At 63.7% G+C, this 13,040-nt stretch overlaps 1 protein-coding gene across 1 annotated transcript; it reads left to right on the top strand.

The window, feature by feature from the left end:
• The first annotated feature begins 834 nt into the window (after window positions 1-834).
• LOC127022997 (proline dehydrogenase 1, mitochondrial-like) lies at window positions 835-11,574 on the top strand. Its single transcript, XM_050906887.1, is given in 15 exon segments — window positions 835-1,122; window positions 1,346-1,554; window positions 6,550-6,584; window positions 6,921-7,070; window positions 7,214-7,278; window positions 7,660-7,776; window positions 7,944-8,023; window positions 8,299-8,380; window positions 8,702-8,794; window positions 8,897-9,043; window positions 9,220-9,395; window positions 9,487-9,585; window positions 9,986-10,074; window positions 11,310-11,420; window positions 11,423-11,574. Coding segments are annotated over 14 exon segments (1,476 nt in total). The 5' UTR covers window positions 835-1,122; window positions 1,346-1,396; the 3' UTR covers window positions 11,497-11,574.
• The last annotated feature ends 1,466 nt before the right edge of the window (window positions 11,575-13,040 follow it).

Genomic DNA, 13,040 nt, shown 5'->3' with positions numbered 1-13,040 from the left:
ACCCATGAACCCTGACCAAACGAACGAGGATTCAGCTGAAACCCCCAAATGGTTCACGCAAAGACCAGGAGGAGCAAGCACGGTGGCTTGCAACGACATCTCTCCTCTGACGGGTCCCCGGGGTCGGAGATACCCTCCCCAAGGGCCTCCCTGTGGGCTGGACATGTCACAGCCTGCCCCAGGGATTGCTACGAGGGGACGGAGGCCCTTTTGGGGCACCCTTTGGCCCTCCCTGGGGCTGCTCTAAGCAGTCAGGAGCCCTTTGGTCCTGTAGGGTTGGCCCCGGTGCTCCCCTCAGGGCCCCTCCGGTGGGATGGGGACCACTTCAGGGCTCCCTTGGGACCTCCATAGCTCTCCCTGGGGCTCCTCCAAGGGCATGGGGCTCTCTTTGCCCCCCCCCCCCGACCCTCCCCAGCGCTGCTCCAAGGGGATGGGGCTCCCTTCAGCCCCACCCAGGGCTCCCCTCGGGCCACCCCTGCCCCTCTACGCCCTCCCTGGGGCTCCTCGGAAGGGATGCGTCCCCGGGGCGGGCTGCCCCGAGGAGATGGGAACGGGGAAAGCACCGGGCTGGGGGCTGCGGGAGAGGGGCGCGCCGGGCAGGGTGGTGGTGCCGGTGCCGGTGCCGGTGCCGGTGCCGGTGCCGGTGCCGGTGCCGGTGCCGGTGCCGAGCCGGGCCGCGGGGCGGAGCGGCGGCCCCGCAGCCCCGGCGGGCGCGGCCGTGTCGGCGGGGAGCCCCGCGGGGCGGCGCCGGGCGGGCGGTACTTAAGGCGGCGGCTCGGGGCGGGCGGCCCCGCCGTGCCCATGGCTCCGCCGAGCGCGGCCCGGGCGCTCTGCGCCGCCGCCCCCCGCCTGGGCGTCCCCCGCCGCCCGCGCTCCGCGCCCGCCACCGCGCCCCGCGGGGCCGCTCCGCCGCCGGCTGCGGGCAGGGGGGCCCGGCCAGTGCCGCCGCCGCCTCCCCCCCCTCCGCGGGATGCGGAACGGGGACCGCCGCCGCCGCCGCCCGCCGTGGATTTCGGGGACCCACGGGAGGCGTTCCGCAGCAAGAGCAGCGCCGAGCTGCTGCGCGGGCTGCTGGTGCTGGGGCTGTGCGCCGTCGGGCCGCTGGTGGAGCACAACCGGGAGGTGGGTGGCGGGGGCTGCCGCTCCGGGGTGCCGGTCCCGGGCAGCAGGGTTCCCGCTCCGGGTGGGGTGCCGGGCGGGGGGGAGCTGCCCGCTCCAGGGGGGATGCCGGTCCCGGGCCTGGGGAGGGGGGGGGGCTCTCGTTCCGGGGGGTGCCCGTCCCGATGGGCTGCCGGTGGGGGCCGGGTGCCGGCCGGCGGAGCACTGAGCTGCCGTTGTCCCGCAGCTGCTGCAGCTGTGCCAGCGGGTGCTGGGGCAGGCGCTGTTCGAGCGGCTGATGAAGATGACCTTCTACGGGCAGTTCGTGGCGGGGGAGGACCAGGAGGCCATCAAACCGCTCATCCGGCGGAACCAGGCCTTCGGCGTGGGCGCCGTGCTGGACTACAGCGTGGAGGAGGACCTGAGCGCCGAGGAGGCCGAGCGCAAGGAGCTGGAGTGAGTGCGGGGCCCGACGGGGCCGGGGCCGGGGCCGGGGCGGGGGGGGGCGGCGGCGGCGGGACGGCGCGGGCACGGCGTGCGCCGGGCGCGGGACTTGGCCGCTCTGCTATTGGCTGCGCCCGCCCATCCCCTCCGCTCCCATTGGCTGCGGAGCCGGAGTTGCCGTGCGTCACAGCCCCGCCTCCCGCTGCGCGCCGCCCCCGCCGCCGCCGCCCTCCTCCCCCGCCCGCCGGTGCCGCCCCCCATCCTCCCCAAACACGCTGGGGTGCTGCCCCCCCCGTTCTCCTCCCCAAGGGTGCTGCCCCCACCCCCAACTGGGGTGCTGTCCCACTACACCCCCCAGCACACACAGGGGTGCTGTTGCCCCCCCATTCCCCTCACACTGGGGTGCTGTCCCCCTCCACCCCCCCTGCACACACCGGGGTGCTGCCCTGCCCCCCCCCCACTGCGGTGGTGTTCCCCTCCATCCTCCTGCACACCCTGGGGTGCTCCCCACCTCTATTCCCCCCCACCCCCACTGGGGTGCTGTCCCCCTCCACCCCCCTGCACACTCTGGGGTGCTGTCCCCCCTCTAGTCTCCCTTCTCCCCCACACTGGGATGCTGCCCCCCCCCCCCCATTCCTCCCCCAGGGTCCTGCTCCCTCCATCCCCCACCATACACACGCTGGGGTGCTGCCCCCCACCGTATCCACCCCCATCAAGCTGGGGTGGTGCCCCCTGCCCCCCCTGCCCCCCCCCCCCCAGGTTGCACCCACATCCCAGGCAGCCTTCCCTGCCTCCCGCCCTCTGCCAAGGGCAGGCGCCGGCCCAAAGCCGCCGGTAACTTTCCACTATTTGGGTTCCAGCTTCGGGCAGCTCCGCTCACCCAATCGATGGGCTGCTGGCCGGCACCCCACGGTCACCAGGGTGGGTGGTGTCCCCCCCACCCAGGACAAAGGTGACCCTGCCGAAGGGTGCAGACTAGGGATGCAGCGCTCCCCCGGGCAAGACTGCAGCAGCCCCGTGTCCATGCTCGCAGCTGGGGACGCCGTCCGGCTGCCACATGCTTGTCACACAGTGTTAAAAATACAGCGGAAACGGCTTTTTTGGGGTGATTTGCAAGTGGGGTTTCGGGACAGCGTGGTGATGCAGGTGGTGCTGCTGGACTCCTCCCAGCCGCCGCCGGGAGTCTTATCTCTGCTCCCCACTCAGGCACTGCTTATCGGGGGCCCCCCTGCTTGCCCCCGGCTGCCGCTGCTGCTGGAAATCCCTGTGGGCACGAAGGTCCTGCCTGTCTGCGGTGGGAGCAGGCAGCTTGCGAGGGCAGCGCTGGCGTGGGAGCTGCACGGGGGGGAGGCAGGGCTGTGCCCATCCCAGCCCCTTGCAGACTGAGCTGCAAACTTCATTTTGTTTTTATATAAAAGCTTCAAAATACCCCGCTGCAGCCCGGGGAGGCGGGGATGGCTCTTACGAAGGCGAGGAGCAGCGGTGTTTTCAGGAGCGGCTGGTTTCTTCCCCGGGTGCGCAGCCGTGGTCCAGGCACATTGCTCAGCATCCCCGTGGGGCTGAGCTGGCCCCCAGCGTGACCCGGCTGAGCTGGTGGTGCCGGTGCTGCCGGGCTGGCATTGCTGCCTTCCTCGGTCTGGCTGTGCCTGTGCCGAGCACTTTCCTATGGTTGACCACTGAGGGCTTTCGCAGGCAGGCTCTGCCTGCACCTGTATCCTGCCTGCTCACGGGGCAGGGGGGGTGTTGGGTATAGGCAGAGCTGTGTTGGCCTTACCAGCGCAGCCTGCTCTTCTGGAGCAAGCTGGAGATAACAGCAGGGAAATGCCCGTTTCCTCCCCAGCAATGGGCCCTGGCTGCTCCTTGTCACGGGCTTTCTGGTTGGGAACAGCAATGCAACGCAGGCAGGCACCAGCTTATCCTGCCTGCTGCCAGCTCATACCTGCCCTGCCCTGCCTGGGCTGGCATCCAGAGCTCTGCCGCCTTGTCCCAGGAGTCCTTGGCCATGTGCTGAAGGCTGCTGCCGGGTCATGGTGACACGGCTGGAGAAAGGTGTCCTGCGGGCAGCAGAGCCTGGGTGCTGCTCCACTCCTGGGGCAGTACGTGGGCTGGGGGCTTCGGGATGGGTGCAGCCCTGAGTGGGGTGTGGAGAGGCAGTGCTGCGGCTGGGCCGGGGCTTCTGTTCCCCGTGGGGTGAAACAAGGAGCTGCACGATAGTGGAGGTGGTTGTGGTCCCCTTGCAGCCTTGGGGCCATTGCTGGCCCATGAGCATCCCAAGCCAGGAGATGGGTTGGGATTGTGCTAACATGGGGAAGGACAATCCTGCCCCCGAGCGCTGTCAGACTCCCTGAACGGCTCTGCCGTGCAGCGCGTGGACTTTGCTTCCTCTAGAGATTTCTTGCGTGGACACCTGATACCTGCCCCAGCGTGGGATTACGATCCAGCCTGGCCAATCAGCCTCCCAGAGCCACCGCCTCCCCTTCTCCTCCTGCTCCCAGTGCTGCTGCCACCCGTGCCCAGTGCTCTGCCTGCGTGTGCTGTGGCTCCCCAGGATCACAGGGTGGTTTCTATTTAGCTTGAAGCTATGCAAGGTCTTGCGATGCTCCTGGGCTGGTGCGTGCTGGCAACTGATGCATGGGGCAGGCCTGAAGGACTCTCTTCTGCCAGGAGCTTTGCTTTATTTCTACCTGCAGGGCTTTAAGCATCACCCATAGCTCCAGTCTGGGCTTCATGTGACCATGAGTTTTTCCTTGGATGTGGTAGTTCAGGGACAGCTTCTCCCTCATCCCCTTTGCCAGACCCATTTGCTGACGAGCAAAGCAAATATGCTGTGCTCGTGGCACCCTCCTGGTAACCTCCAGGGCAAAATGGATTATTGCCTACTTATTTCTGACAGGGGGACCTTTGTGCTTCTCCTGAAATGGTTTATTTGAGCCTGATAAAAACTTCCAGAAAGCCCCAGTCTGCTGTGTCAGCTGGATTACCCTTCTCAGCAATCCAGTGGGCTGCATTAAGTCTTCATAACCTGCTTTGCAGCACTTGGAGGGCCTGCTTTGTGCATGCTTTGGGCGAGTGTGAGCTCCCAGGTCCTGAGCGTGCCTTGCAGGTGGCTGCTTCTGGTTACAGCCTGCCAGAAGCGTTTGGGCAGTGCCTGGAGATGTGTCCCGCTCTGGGAGACTTGCTTTCGGTTTCCAGAAGGGATGGCCAGGTATAAGCTGGGTTGGTGGCACTTGGTTGGTATAGGAATGGCTTTGCTGGCCAAGACTAATATTGCAAAGAAAGCAGATGATATCCAGGAAGAGCTGTTTCTTCAGCTGGAAGGAGCTTCCTTTGTTTTGGTTGATGCAGAACAATAAAGCGAGCACCGTGGCACTGCTTTGAATGCCCCCCTCGGGGACGAAGGGCTCAGTGCAGTCATGCAGCAGGAATGCTGCTGGAAAGGGTGTGTTTGCCTTCCGGAACACAAAACACTTCAAATTCAAGGGTGCTCTTTGCTAATTGAGTTGTGTGCATTCACGCTGGGTAGGTCAGAGGAGGCTTTGCTCCCTGCCACTTGTCCCCAGCATCTCAGATGTTGGACGCAAGGCGTGCTTTGGGGTTCAGAGCTGTCCTGCTGTGCTGCGGCTGGGACCTGCCCACGGGACCCATCTCAACATGTCCTCAGAGTGGCAGCAGTGTGTCCAGCTGAAGCCTTCCCCTGCGCCTCGCTGCCCGCTCCAAGGGGACCTTCCATCCACTGTGGGCTTTGCTGTCGCATCCCACCCCTGGATGTATGATGTCTCCTCCTTCCTTTCCTCTCCCCTCTGTATTCAGGGGCAGAAAGCTTCTTGACCTGTCCTCAGGGTAGCAAAATCACCGAGCAGAGCCTGCTAGACATCATGCCTGCTGCTCCCCATGAGCTCCAGCTGCTCCTGCCCTGGTTCAGGCCAGGCTTTGCTGCACTTTGAGCAATGTGGGGTTGTTCCTGGCTCCAGGGAGCACGAGGGAAGGGCTTGTCTCCGCTTGTTTATGCTTCCAGCAGCCCCTAATCCCTGTCACAGGGTTTCTATGCGGGACAACATGTTCTGGGACCATGCCACATGCCTCTCTGCTCTCTTGTGCGAGTCCTCTGGCTCCGGACGGGTGGCTTTGCTGCTTGCCTCGCAGTGTGCTTCCCCAGTGTCGGGCACGGCCAGTTTTGGGACAGTGACTCCAAGGCAGAGATCTTCTGGAGGAGATGGCTCTGCTGTCACTCAGAGCTGCTCTCCAGGGGCTTACAGTGTTCCTGGATGAGACCCCGGGTCTGAGGGCTGGATTTAGGGTGTCAGCAAGAAGGCATAGCTGCTCAAGCTCAAGGAGGATCTCATGACTTGGCCAGCATCCCTCAGGCAGTCAGAGCCCTTTTATCTCTGTGGCAAAGAGCTTGGGCTTGAAATTACATCCGAGGTCAGCTGGAGTTGAAGCCAAGACCTTGTTTGTAAGTTACTGGCTGATGCCAAGGCACAGAGGAGCGCAGGGCAGCTGAGCTGCAGCAGGGCATCCTACGGCTTGATGTGCCCTGGGTCTGGAGGAGCTCCTTGCTTCATGGTCTGGCTGCTGGTGCCTTGCAAGGTGGGGAGGCATTGGGTTGAGGCTTGGTGCCACCACAGTGAGGACCATGGGCTGGCGTGGCTGGACACGGAGCACCCAGCCCCACCAGGGCTGACCTTGTCCTTGCCATGGGGTGGGCTGTTTGAGAGCAGCTCTGGACCCTGGGACAGAGCATCCTCCCTGTGCTGCCACAGGGCCTCCAGGTAACACTCGCCTGGATGTTGAAACCCCGTTGCCTTCCACGAGCAGGTTTGGGGCATCTGACCTGTCAGCAGAGCTCGCGCTGAGCAGTGTTTGATCCCTTGGTGATGGGATGGCGAGGGAAGAGCAGGGTCCAGCGCCAGGCTGGCAACAGGGGAGCCTCAGAGCTGCCCTGGCCACCAGTGTGGGGTTGTGGGGGGTTGCTGACCTGGCCCTTATCTTCCCTGTTTCTCTTCTTAGCTCCTGCACCTCTGCAGCCGAGAAGGAGATGGGAGGTGAGTGACCCAGCCTTTCCTGCTGACAGGAGATAGCCTGAAGGTCCAGCTGATCCTGGGCACTGCAGGCCTGGTGTGGGGGAAGGACCCAGCTCCCACAGCCTCAAAACATGAGCTGGATGAGGAACATCTTGGTTCTTGACCAACCCTGCTCCTCAGCAAAGGCTCAGCCTCTGCTTGGGCAACAGAGCAGGCAGGGCGGGTTGCAGCCCTCGGGGGCTCTTTTGAGGTCCAAGCTGGAGCCCCTCTCCCCTTCGCCCACAGCAGAAGCTCCTGGGGAGGCTTGTAGGAGCTCGGCAGGGCTGCATGGCCCATCTCCATCCTCTTCCATCCCAGGAGCAGAACAAAGGGAGAAGCAATACCGAGCCCATCCGGGATTTGGGGATCGCCGCGGTGGGGTCATCAGTGCCCGCACATATTTCTACGCCGACGAGGCCAAGTGCGACCAGCACATGGAGACTTTCCTCCGCTGCATCGATGCCTCAGGTAAGTGCTCCACGTGTCCTGAGCAGCCCCGCTGTGCTTGGGGACTGCAGGGACCCTGCAGCCCTCCACCGCATCTCGAGTGCCTCCCTTCTGCCCGAGCACCCTGCCTGTCGGGCTAGCTCTGTCTTTGTGGCTCCATCCAGGTGGCAGCTCAGAGAACGGCTTCTCGGCCATCAAGCTGACAGCGCTGGGCAGACCTCAGTTCCTGGTGAGTGCCAGGGCTGTGACCAGGGTGAGGTGGATCAGAGCCAGGGCCACGGATGATGCATCTGTGGGGGCAGGCACTTTGGGGTGCGAGGCCTCGCTGCAGTGGCCTCTCTACTGATGGCAGAGAGGAGTGGGCACCACCCCGGAGACCCTGCCTCAACTTTTGGGGACACATGAAGAGCTCAGAAGTTTAAAGGTCCTAACATGAGGGCGTGGGGGATCTGTACTGCTAGGCTTGGCCCCTGCTTGGCCAAGGTGCCCTGCTATAGGGTCAGGGTCTGCCTCAGGCTGGGTATGATCGTGCAAAGCCCTGGCATGATAGGAGGCTCCAAGCCAGCCGGGCTCCAGCCCGGCTGTCTCACCTCAAGCTCTGTCCCCACAGCTGCAGTTCTCAGAGGTGCTGGTGAAGTGGCGGAGGTTCTTCCACCAAATGGCTGCGGAGCAGGGCCAGGCTGGGCGGGCAGCGCTGGAGATGAAGCTGGAGGCGGAGAAGCTGCAGGTGAGGCGGGTGATGTCCGAGGGAGGAGGCTGTGCTGCTGGGGATGTGCTGCTGGAGGTACCCGGTGGCCATAGAAGTCCTGGAGCAGCCCGGACCTGTGACACCTCTGAGCCTGGAGCAGTAAGACCCCTGTAGCCCCTTGGCACTGATGCGCCTTTTGGTGGCAGGAGGCCCTGGCAAACCTCGGCATCGCGACCAAGGCGGAGAGCCAGCACTGGTTCACGGGCGAGAACCTGGGCATGAGCGGGTAAGCTGCCTGTGACCTGGGGGACACTGTGGGATGGGGATGCTGGGGGACCTTGTCCCTGTTCCTGGGGCAGTGGGGCAGCAGCAAGGGGAGGTCTCCAAAGGCCAGCGCTGGCTCAGCGCAGCGACCCAGCATAGAGGAGGTTTGGGTGGAGGTGACAAGACAGGTCAGGGTGGCACGTGCCATGCACCCTGCTTGCTGGTGGGGGTTGGGAGCTGGTAGAGACCCCCCTGCCCCTGCAAGACACCGGTATGGACCTGGCTCTCTGCTCCCAGCACTGTGGACCTGCTGGACTGGAACAGCCTGATCGACAGCCGCACCAAGCTCTCCAAGCTGCTGCTTGTCCCCAACATGCAGGTGGGTACCCATCTACGCTACCCCTGGAGCAGCCCCACAGGGAGGGCACTGGGAGTTTGGGGGAGCAGGGTGTGGGTCCGCTGCCCCCAGGCCCTGCCTGGTAGCTTGCTGGTGGCTGTGGTGCTGGCTGGCATCTGTGCTGCCAGAGCCTGGCCATGCTGTGATCCACTGTGTGCAGCCACCAAGCTGGCAGGGTGGGCACCCTGTGCTGGCCAGTGGGTGCTGGGGAGCTGGGGTGGGCAGCAGCCCTGAGGATGGGCTTCCTCCAGGGCACGTTTCTGTCTCCCGTGGGCAGGGTGCCACAAGCTGCTCTCATTTCAGACTGGGCAGCTTGAGCCTCTGCTCTCACGCTTCACCGAGGAGGAGGATCTGCAGATGAAGCGGATGCTGCAGCGGATGGATGTCCTTGCCAAGGTAAGGGAGCGCTGGGGCTGGGGGAGCTGGGCACTGCCACAGAGGGGGAGACATGTAGCAGGCGGCCCCATGAACCCAACCTGCATGTCATTCACCCCCCAGAGAGCCACGGAGAAGGGTGTGAGGCTGATGGTGGATGCGGAGCAGAGCTATTTCCAGCCAGCCATCAGCCGCCTCACCCTGGAGATGCAGCGCCGCTTCAACAGGGATCAGGCGATCATCTTCAACACCTACCAGTGCTACCTGAAGGTGAGGTCCGGCAGGAGGCTGGGCAGGAAGGACCTGCTGAAGCTGCTGGATGGAGACCTTGGCTCCTGCAGCCATGGCGATGCGATGGCATAACTCTGGGGCTGGCTGCCTGAAGGCACAGGGCAGAGGTGGCACTGGTGTGATGACCTTGTGCCATCTCTTCCACCTGGTCCCAGGAGGCTTACGACAACGTGACGGTGGACGTGGAGCTGTCGCGCCGGGAGGGCTGGTACTTTGGCACCAAGCTGGTCCGCGGCGCCTACATGGAGCAGGAGCGGGAGAGGGCGGCCCAGATTGGCTATGAGGATCCCATCAACCCCACCTACGAGAAGACCAACGAGATGTACCACAGGTAGGGGACAGCCCCAGCCACGCTCCTCCCTCCCGCCCCACTGGGCACGGGCTCGAGCAGCCTCATCACACAGCCCCGTACTGTCTTACAGGTGCCTGGACTATATCCTGGAGGAGATCAGGCACAGCCGGAAAGCCAACGTGATGGTGGCATCTCACAATGAGGACACGGTGAAGTTCACCCTGCGCAGGTGGGTGCTGGGGAGGCAGCGTGGCGTGGCAGGGACTGGGGGCTCGAGGGATGTGGGGGCCCAGCAGAGCTGCGGTGAGATGTGCTGTGGCTTGTCAGGTCTCCTTTGTGCTCGCCCAGTGGGATCCTAGCTCCCATCTCGTGCTCAGGGCTTCACTTGGGGCTTGGAGCTGGGGCGCAGCATGGTAGCCCACAGCGGCTGCAGAGCTGGCCCCATTCCCCAACCCAAAGGCTGCTTTAAAAACAAATCCCTCAAGTCCTCTCATCCCAGCATCCGTCTGGGACGTGGTCAGTGCCGTGCTCTCATACTCGGAGATGATCCCTGCTCCTCTGGTGGGACACGCTGCCACTGCGTGCTCCGCTGTCTCCGCTCTTCCCTAACGCCGAGGCCTGGCTTGCAGGATGATGGAGCTTGGGATCCATCCCTCGGAGAAGAAGGTGTACTTCGGGCAGCTGCTGGGCATGTGTGACCAGATCACCTTCCCCCTGGGTGAGTGCTGGGAGCAGGGGGGACTTGGCAGACGTGCTCCTGCCCCACCTTGACCTCGGGGTCTCCCTGAGCAGCTGCTGTGGGGTCTGAAGGATGGATGGAGCCAGGCTATGGGTCTGTCAGAGAGCGGGACTGGCTGAGGACAGTGCCTTGTTGCCTCTTCCCCAGCTGTGTGGAGTGCTGTGACCCCTGCGTGGGGTTTGGGGAGCACGTAGACAAGGATGTAGATGGAGAAGCACATCTGTCTCCTGGAGGCCCCATGAGACCGTGATGGCTGGGCAGGGAGATTTCCTGCTTTGGGCTACGAGCTGAGATCAGGGTACTCCGAGGTGCGGCAGAGACTGATCCTGGCAGCCAGCAAAACCCCTCTTGTACCTCCTTGGTCTGGGAGCATCGCTTTGCTCCGCTGGAGCTGCACACCGAGTCCGGGGCTCCCCGCTACCGGGGTGGCATCAGCCTCTTGCGTGACCTTGTCCTCTCTTCTGCCGCTGGCCCAAGCAGCGGAGCAGAGCTCCCAGGGACATGCAAGGGTCGAGGTAGCCCAGCTCAGGTCAGGGACTGATCCCCCTGCCCGCACTGGTGTCCGGAGCAGAGACCCGAGGCCAGGAGAGGAGCAGGAGGCGGACTGGGCAGTTGTCCAGCGTGGATGCTGCTCTGTCCTGGAGTTTCCCTCGCAAGCGGGGTTTGGCTGCCTGTCTGCAACCTCCTCTGGTCATGCTGGAAAAATGTGTTAACTTGATGTTTCTGGTTGAATGCTTCTTGAATTGGCCCGGCCCTGGCTGCCGACATTCCCAGGGCTCCTGGTGACCTCGGCCTGCTCCCCCCGGCGCGTTCCCAAGCTCCCCGTGCCGAGCTGGGGAGGGATGCGCCGCCGCTCCCCCCGCCCGGCCAGGCTCGGCCTCGTCTGGCCGGGGCCGCTCCCAGGCTTCCCTTCCCGGTGCTCAACCGCAGCCTCCGGCCGCAGCAACCCTCCTGCCCGCCATCCCTCGCTCCATCGGCACAGCCCGAGGGGCACAGGGGAGCTAGGAGGTAAGGGAGGCTTTTTTCCCTCCCCCCGCACCCTTCTCTTCCCCCCCCCCCCCCCCCCCCCCCCCCCCCCCCTTTTTCTCTCTCCTTTTTTTTCTCTTTTTTCTCTTTTTTTTCTCTCTTTTTTTTCTTTTTTTTTTTTTCCCTTTTTCTCTCTTTTTGTTTTTTTGCTTTCTTGGGATTTCCCTGACCAGCCTCTCTCCCTCCAGGTCAGGCTGGCTTCCCCGTCTACAAGTACGTGCCCTACGGCCCGGTGAACGAGGTGCTGCCCTACCTGTCCCGGAGGGCCCAGGAGAACAGGGGCTTCATGCAGAGGGCGAACCGGAGCGGGACCTTCTCTGGAGGGAGGTCAAGAGGCGGCTCTTTGCAGGCAGCCTCTTCAGCCCCAGCCACTAACCCCAACCGTGGCATCCAGCCCGGGGGCTCCTGTGCCTTCACCTATAACCACTATTGCCGTTCCCCATCCTAGTTCTGCTGCAGTTTCCCCCCCAGCACCCTTTGCCCTGGGAGGGGACACGTCCTTGTTGCTGTTGGAACCACATACACCTTCTGGAGGTCACTACTGTGGGGTTGCCCCAGCTGGCGCTGCCCCGAGGGATGTCCCTCTGCCCTCCCAGGGAGGCCCTGGGCCATCTCAGGGGAGATGCTGGGGCTCCCCTGCCAGCCCCCCCTGCCTCGGTGAATGCTGTCCTGGGTTTTCCCCTTGCAGGATTGCACGGGGACATTTGGCTGCCTGCTTCGTGCCGTGGGCTCAGGTCCAGAGTGGGCCGGGTGGCTTGGGGACAAGCTAGCCTCAGCCAGAACTCCTCCAGCCTCTGCCAGGGCTGGGGCTTGGTCTCTTCCAGCTCCATGGAGGCAGATGCCAAAGCAGAGGCCACAGTGACCTGTGAAGGGTCACTGGGCAGGGGCAGGATCAGTCCCTGCTGCCTGTCTCAGGGCAGCCAGTATCTGGCTGCTCACCAGATTTGCACAGACCAGAGCTGGGCAGGACCAGGCTCTCCCCCCCATCCCACCGGGCTAAGCAGAGCCAAAGCTGCCTGGGGTTGTCCATCCTCAGGCACACATCCAGCGGGGCAGGAGGGGTGAGGGGAGCTGGCCAGCCCCATCCCTGCACTGTTCCTGCCCTGCCTGCAGTCCCCAGCTCCCATGATGGACCGGGTCTGCACTGTGGGCAGGGGCGGTGACTGTGGGAGCACTGGGAGCCAGACCACAGCTCGGCTCTGCTGTACACTGGATTTGCAGAGAATGGTGATGATTAAATGATAACTGTTCTTGCTACTGTCTCTTTTTTGGAGTTATTTGGAGGTCATCTGTCCCCAGGGCTGTGCTTCACTGCCCTGGTCTCTAAGGGGGGGTTAGTGCCTGCTCTCAGCCCCCTTCAGCTGCACGCTTTGGCCTGAGCTGGGGCCAGGACTTAGGGGAAGGAGCCAGAGACGGGCTGTACCGAGTGAGCCAAGCTTCCCCAGGCCTGGGAATGGAGAAGCTGTGAGCTGTCCGTGATGGGCTTGGGGGGAGCTGGGAGCCCTGGAGCATCCTACTACTTGCAGAGGGGGGATGGCAGCTGTGGGAGAGCCTCTCCCCGCCCTGAGGTCTGCTTTTGGGGGATGAGCACCCTGCAGGCTTTCACTGCCTCAAATTAGGGGCAGTTTTTCCTGGGCTTGTTTTGGGCTCTGCAGGACCACAAGCATCTCTGGGCTTCCCTGCCCGGCAGCTGAGGCAGCATCTCTTTTTTTCCCCTGGGTCAGTCCATCCACTTCTGGTGAGCCACCCCCAAGCCAAAGGGCTGAAGCTTAGGCTTTCCAGAGATGTTCACCTACTGCCTTTTCTCTAGCTGAGACCCCCATGCCTTAAAAAGCACCTGGAGGAGCAGGGAGCGTGGCTGGAGCACGGGGCCAGGGCTGCTGGTATTTAAAAGCAGTGCTGGTGCAGGCAGCAGCTGG

This window comes from Gymnogyps californianus, chromosome 16, assembly GCF_018139145.2.
Source record: "Gymnogyps californianus isolate 813 chromosome 16, ASM1813914v2, whole genome shotgun sequence".
Taxonomy (NCBI): domain Eukaryota; kingdom Metazoa; phylum Chordata; class Aves; order Accipitriformes; family Cathartidae; genus Gymnogyps; species Gymnogyps californianus.
This window is presented reverse-complemented; position numbering and strand designations above follow the sequence as displayed.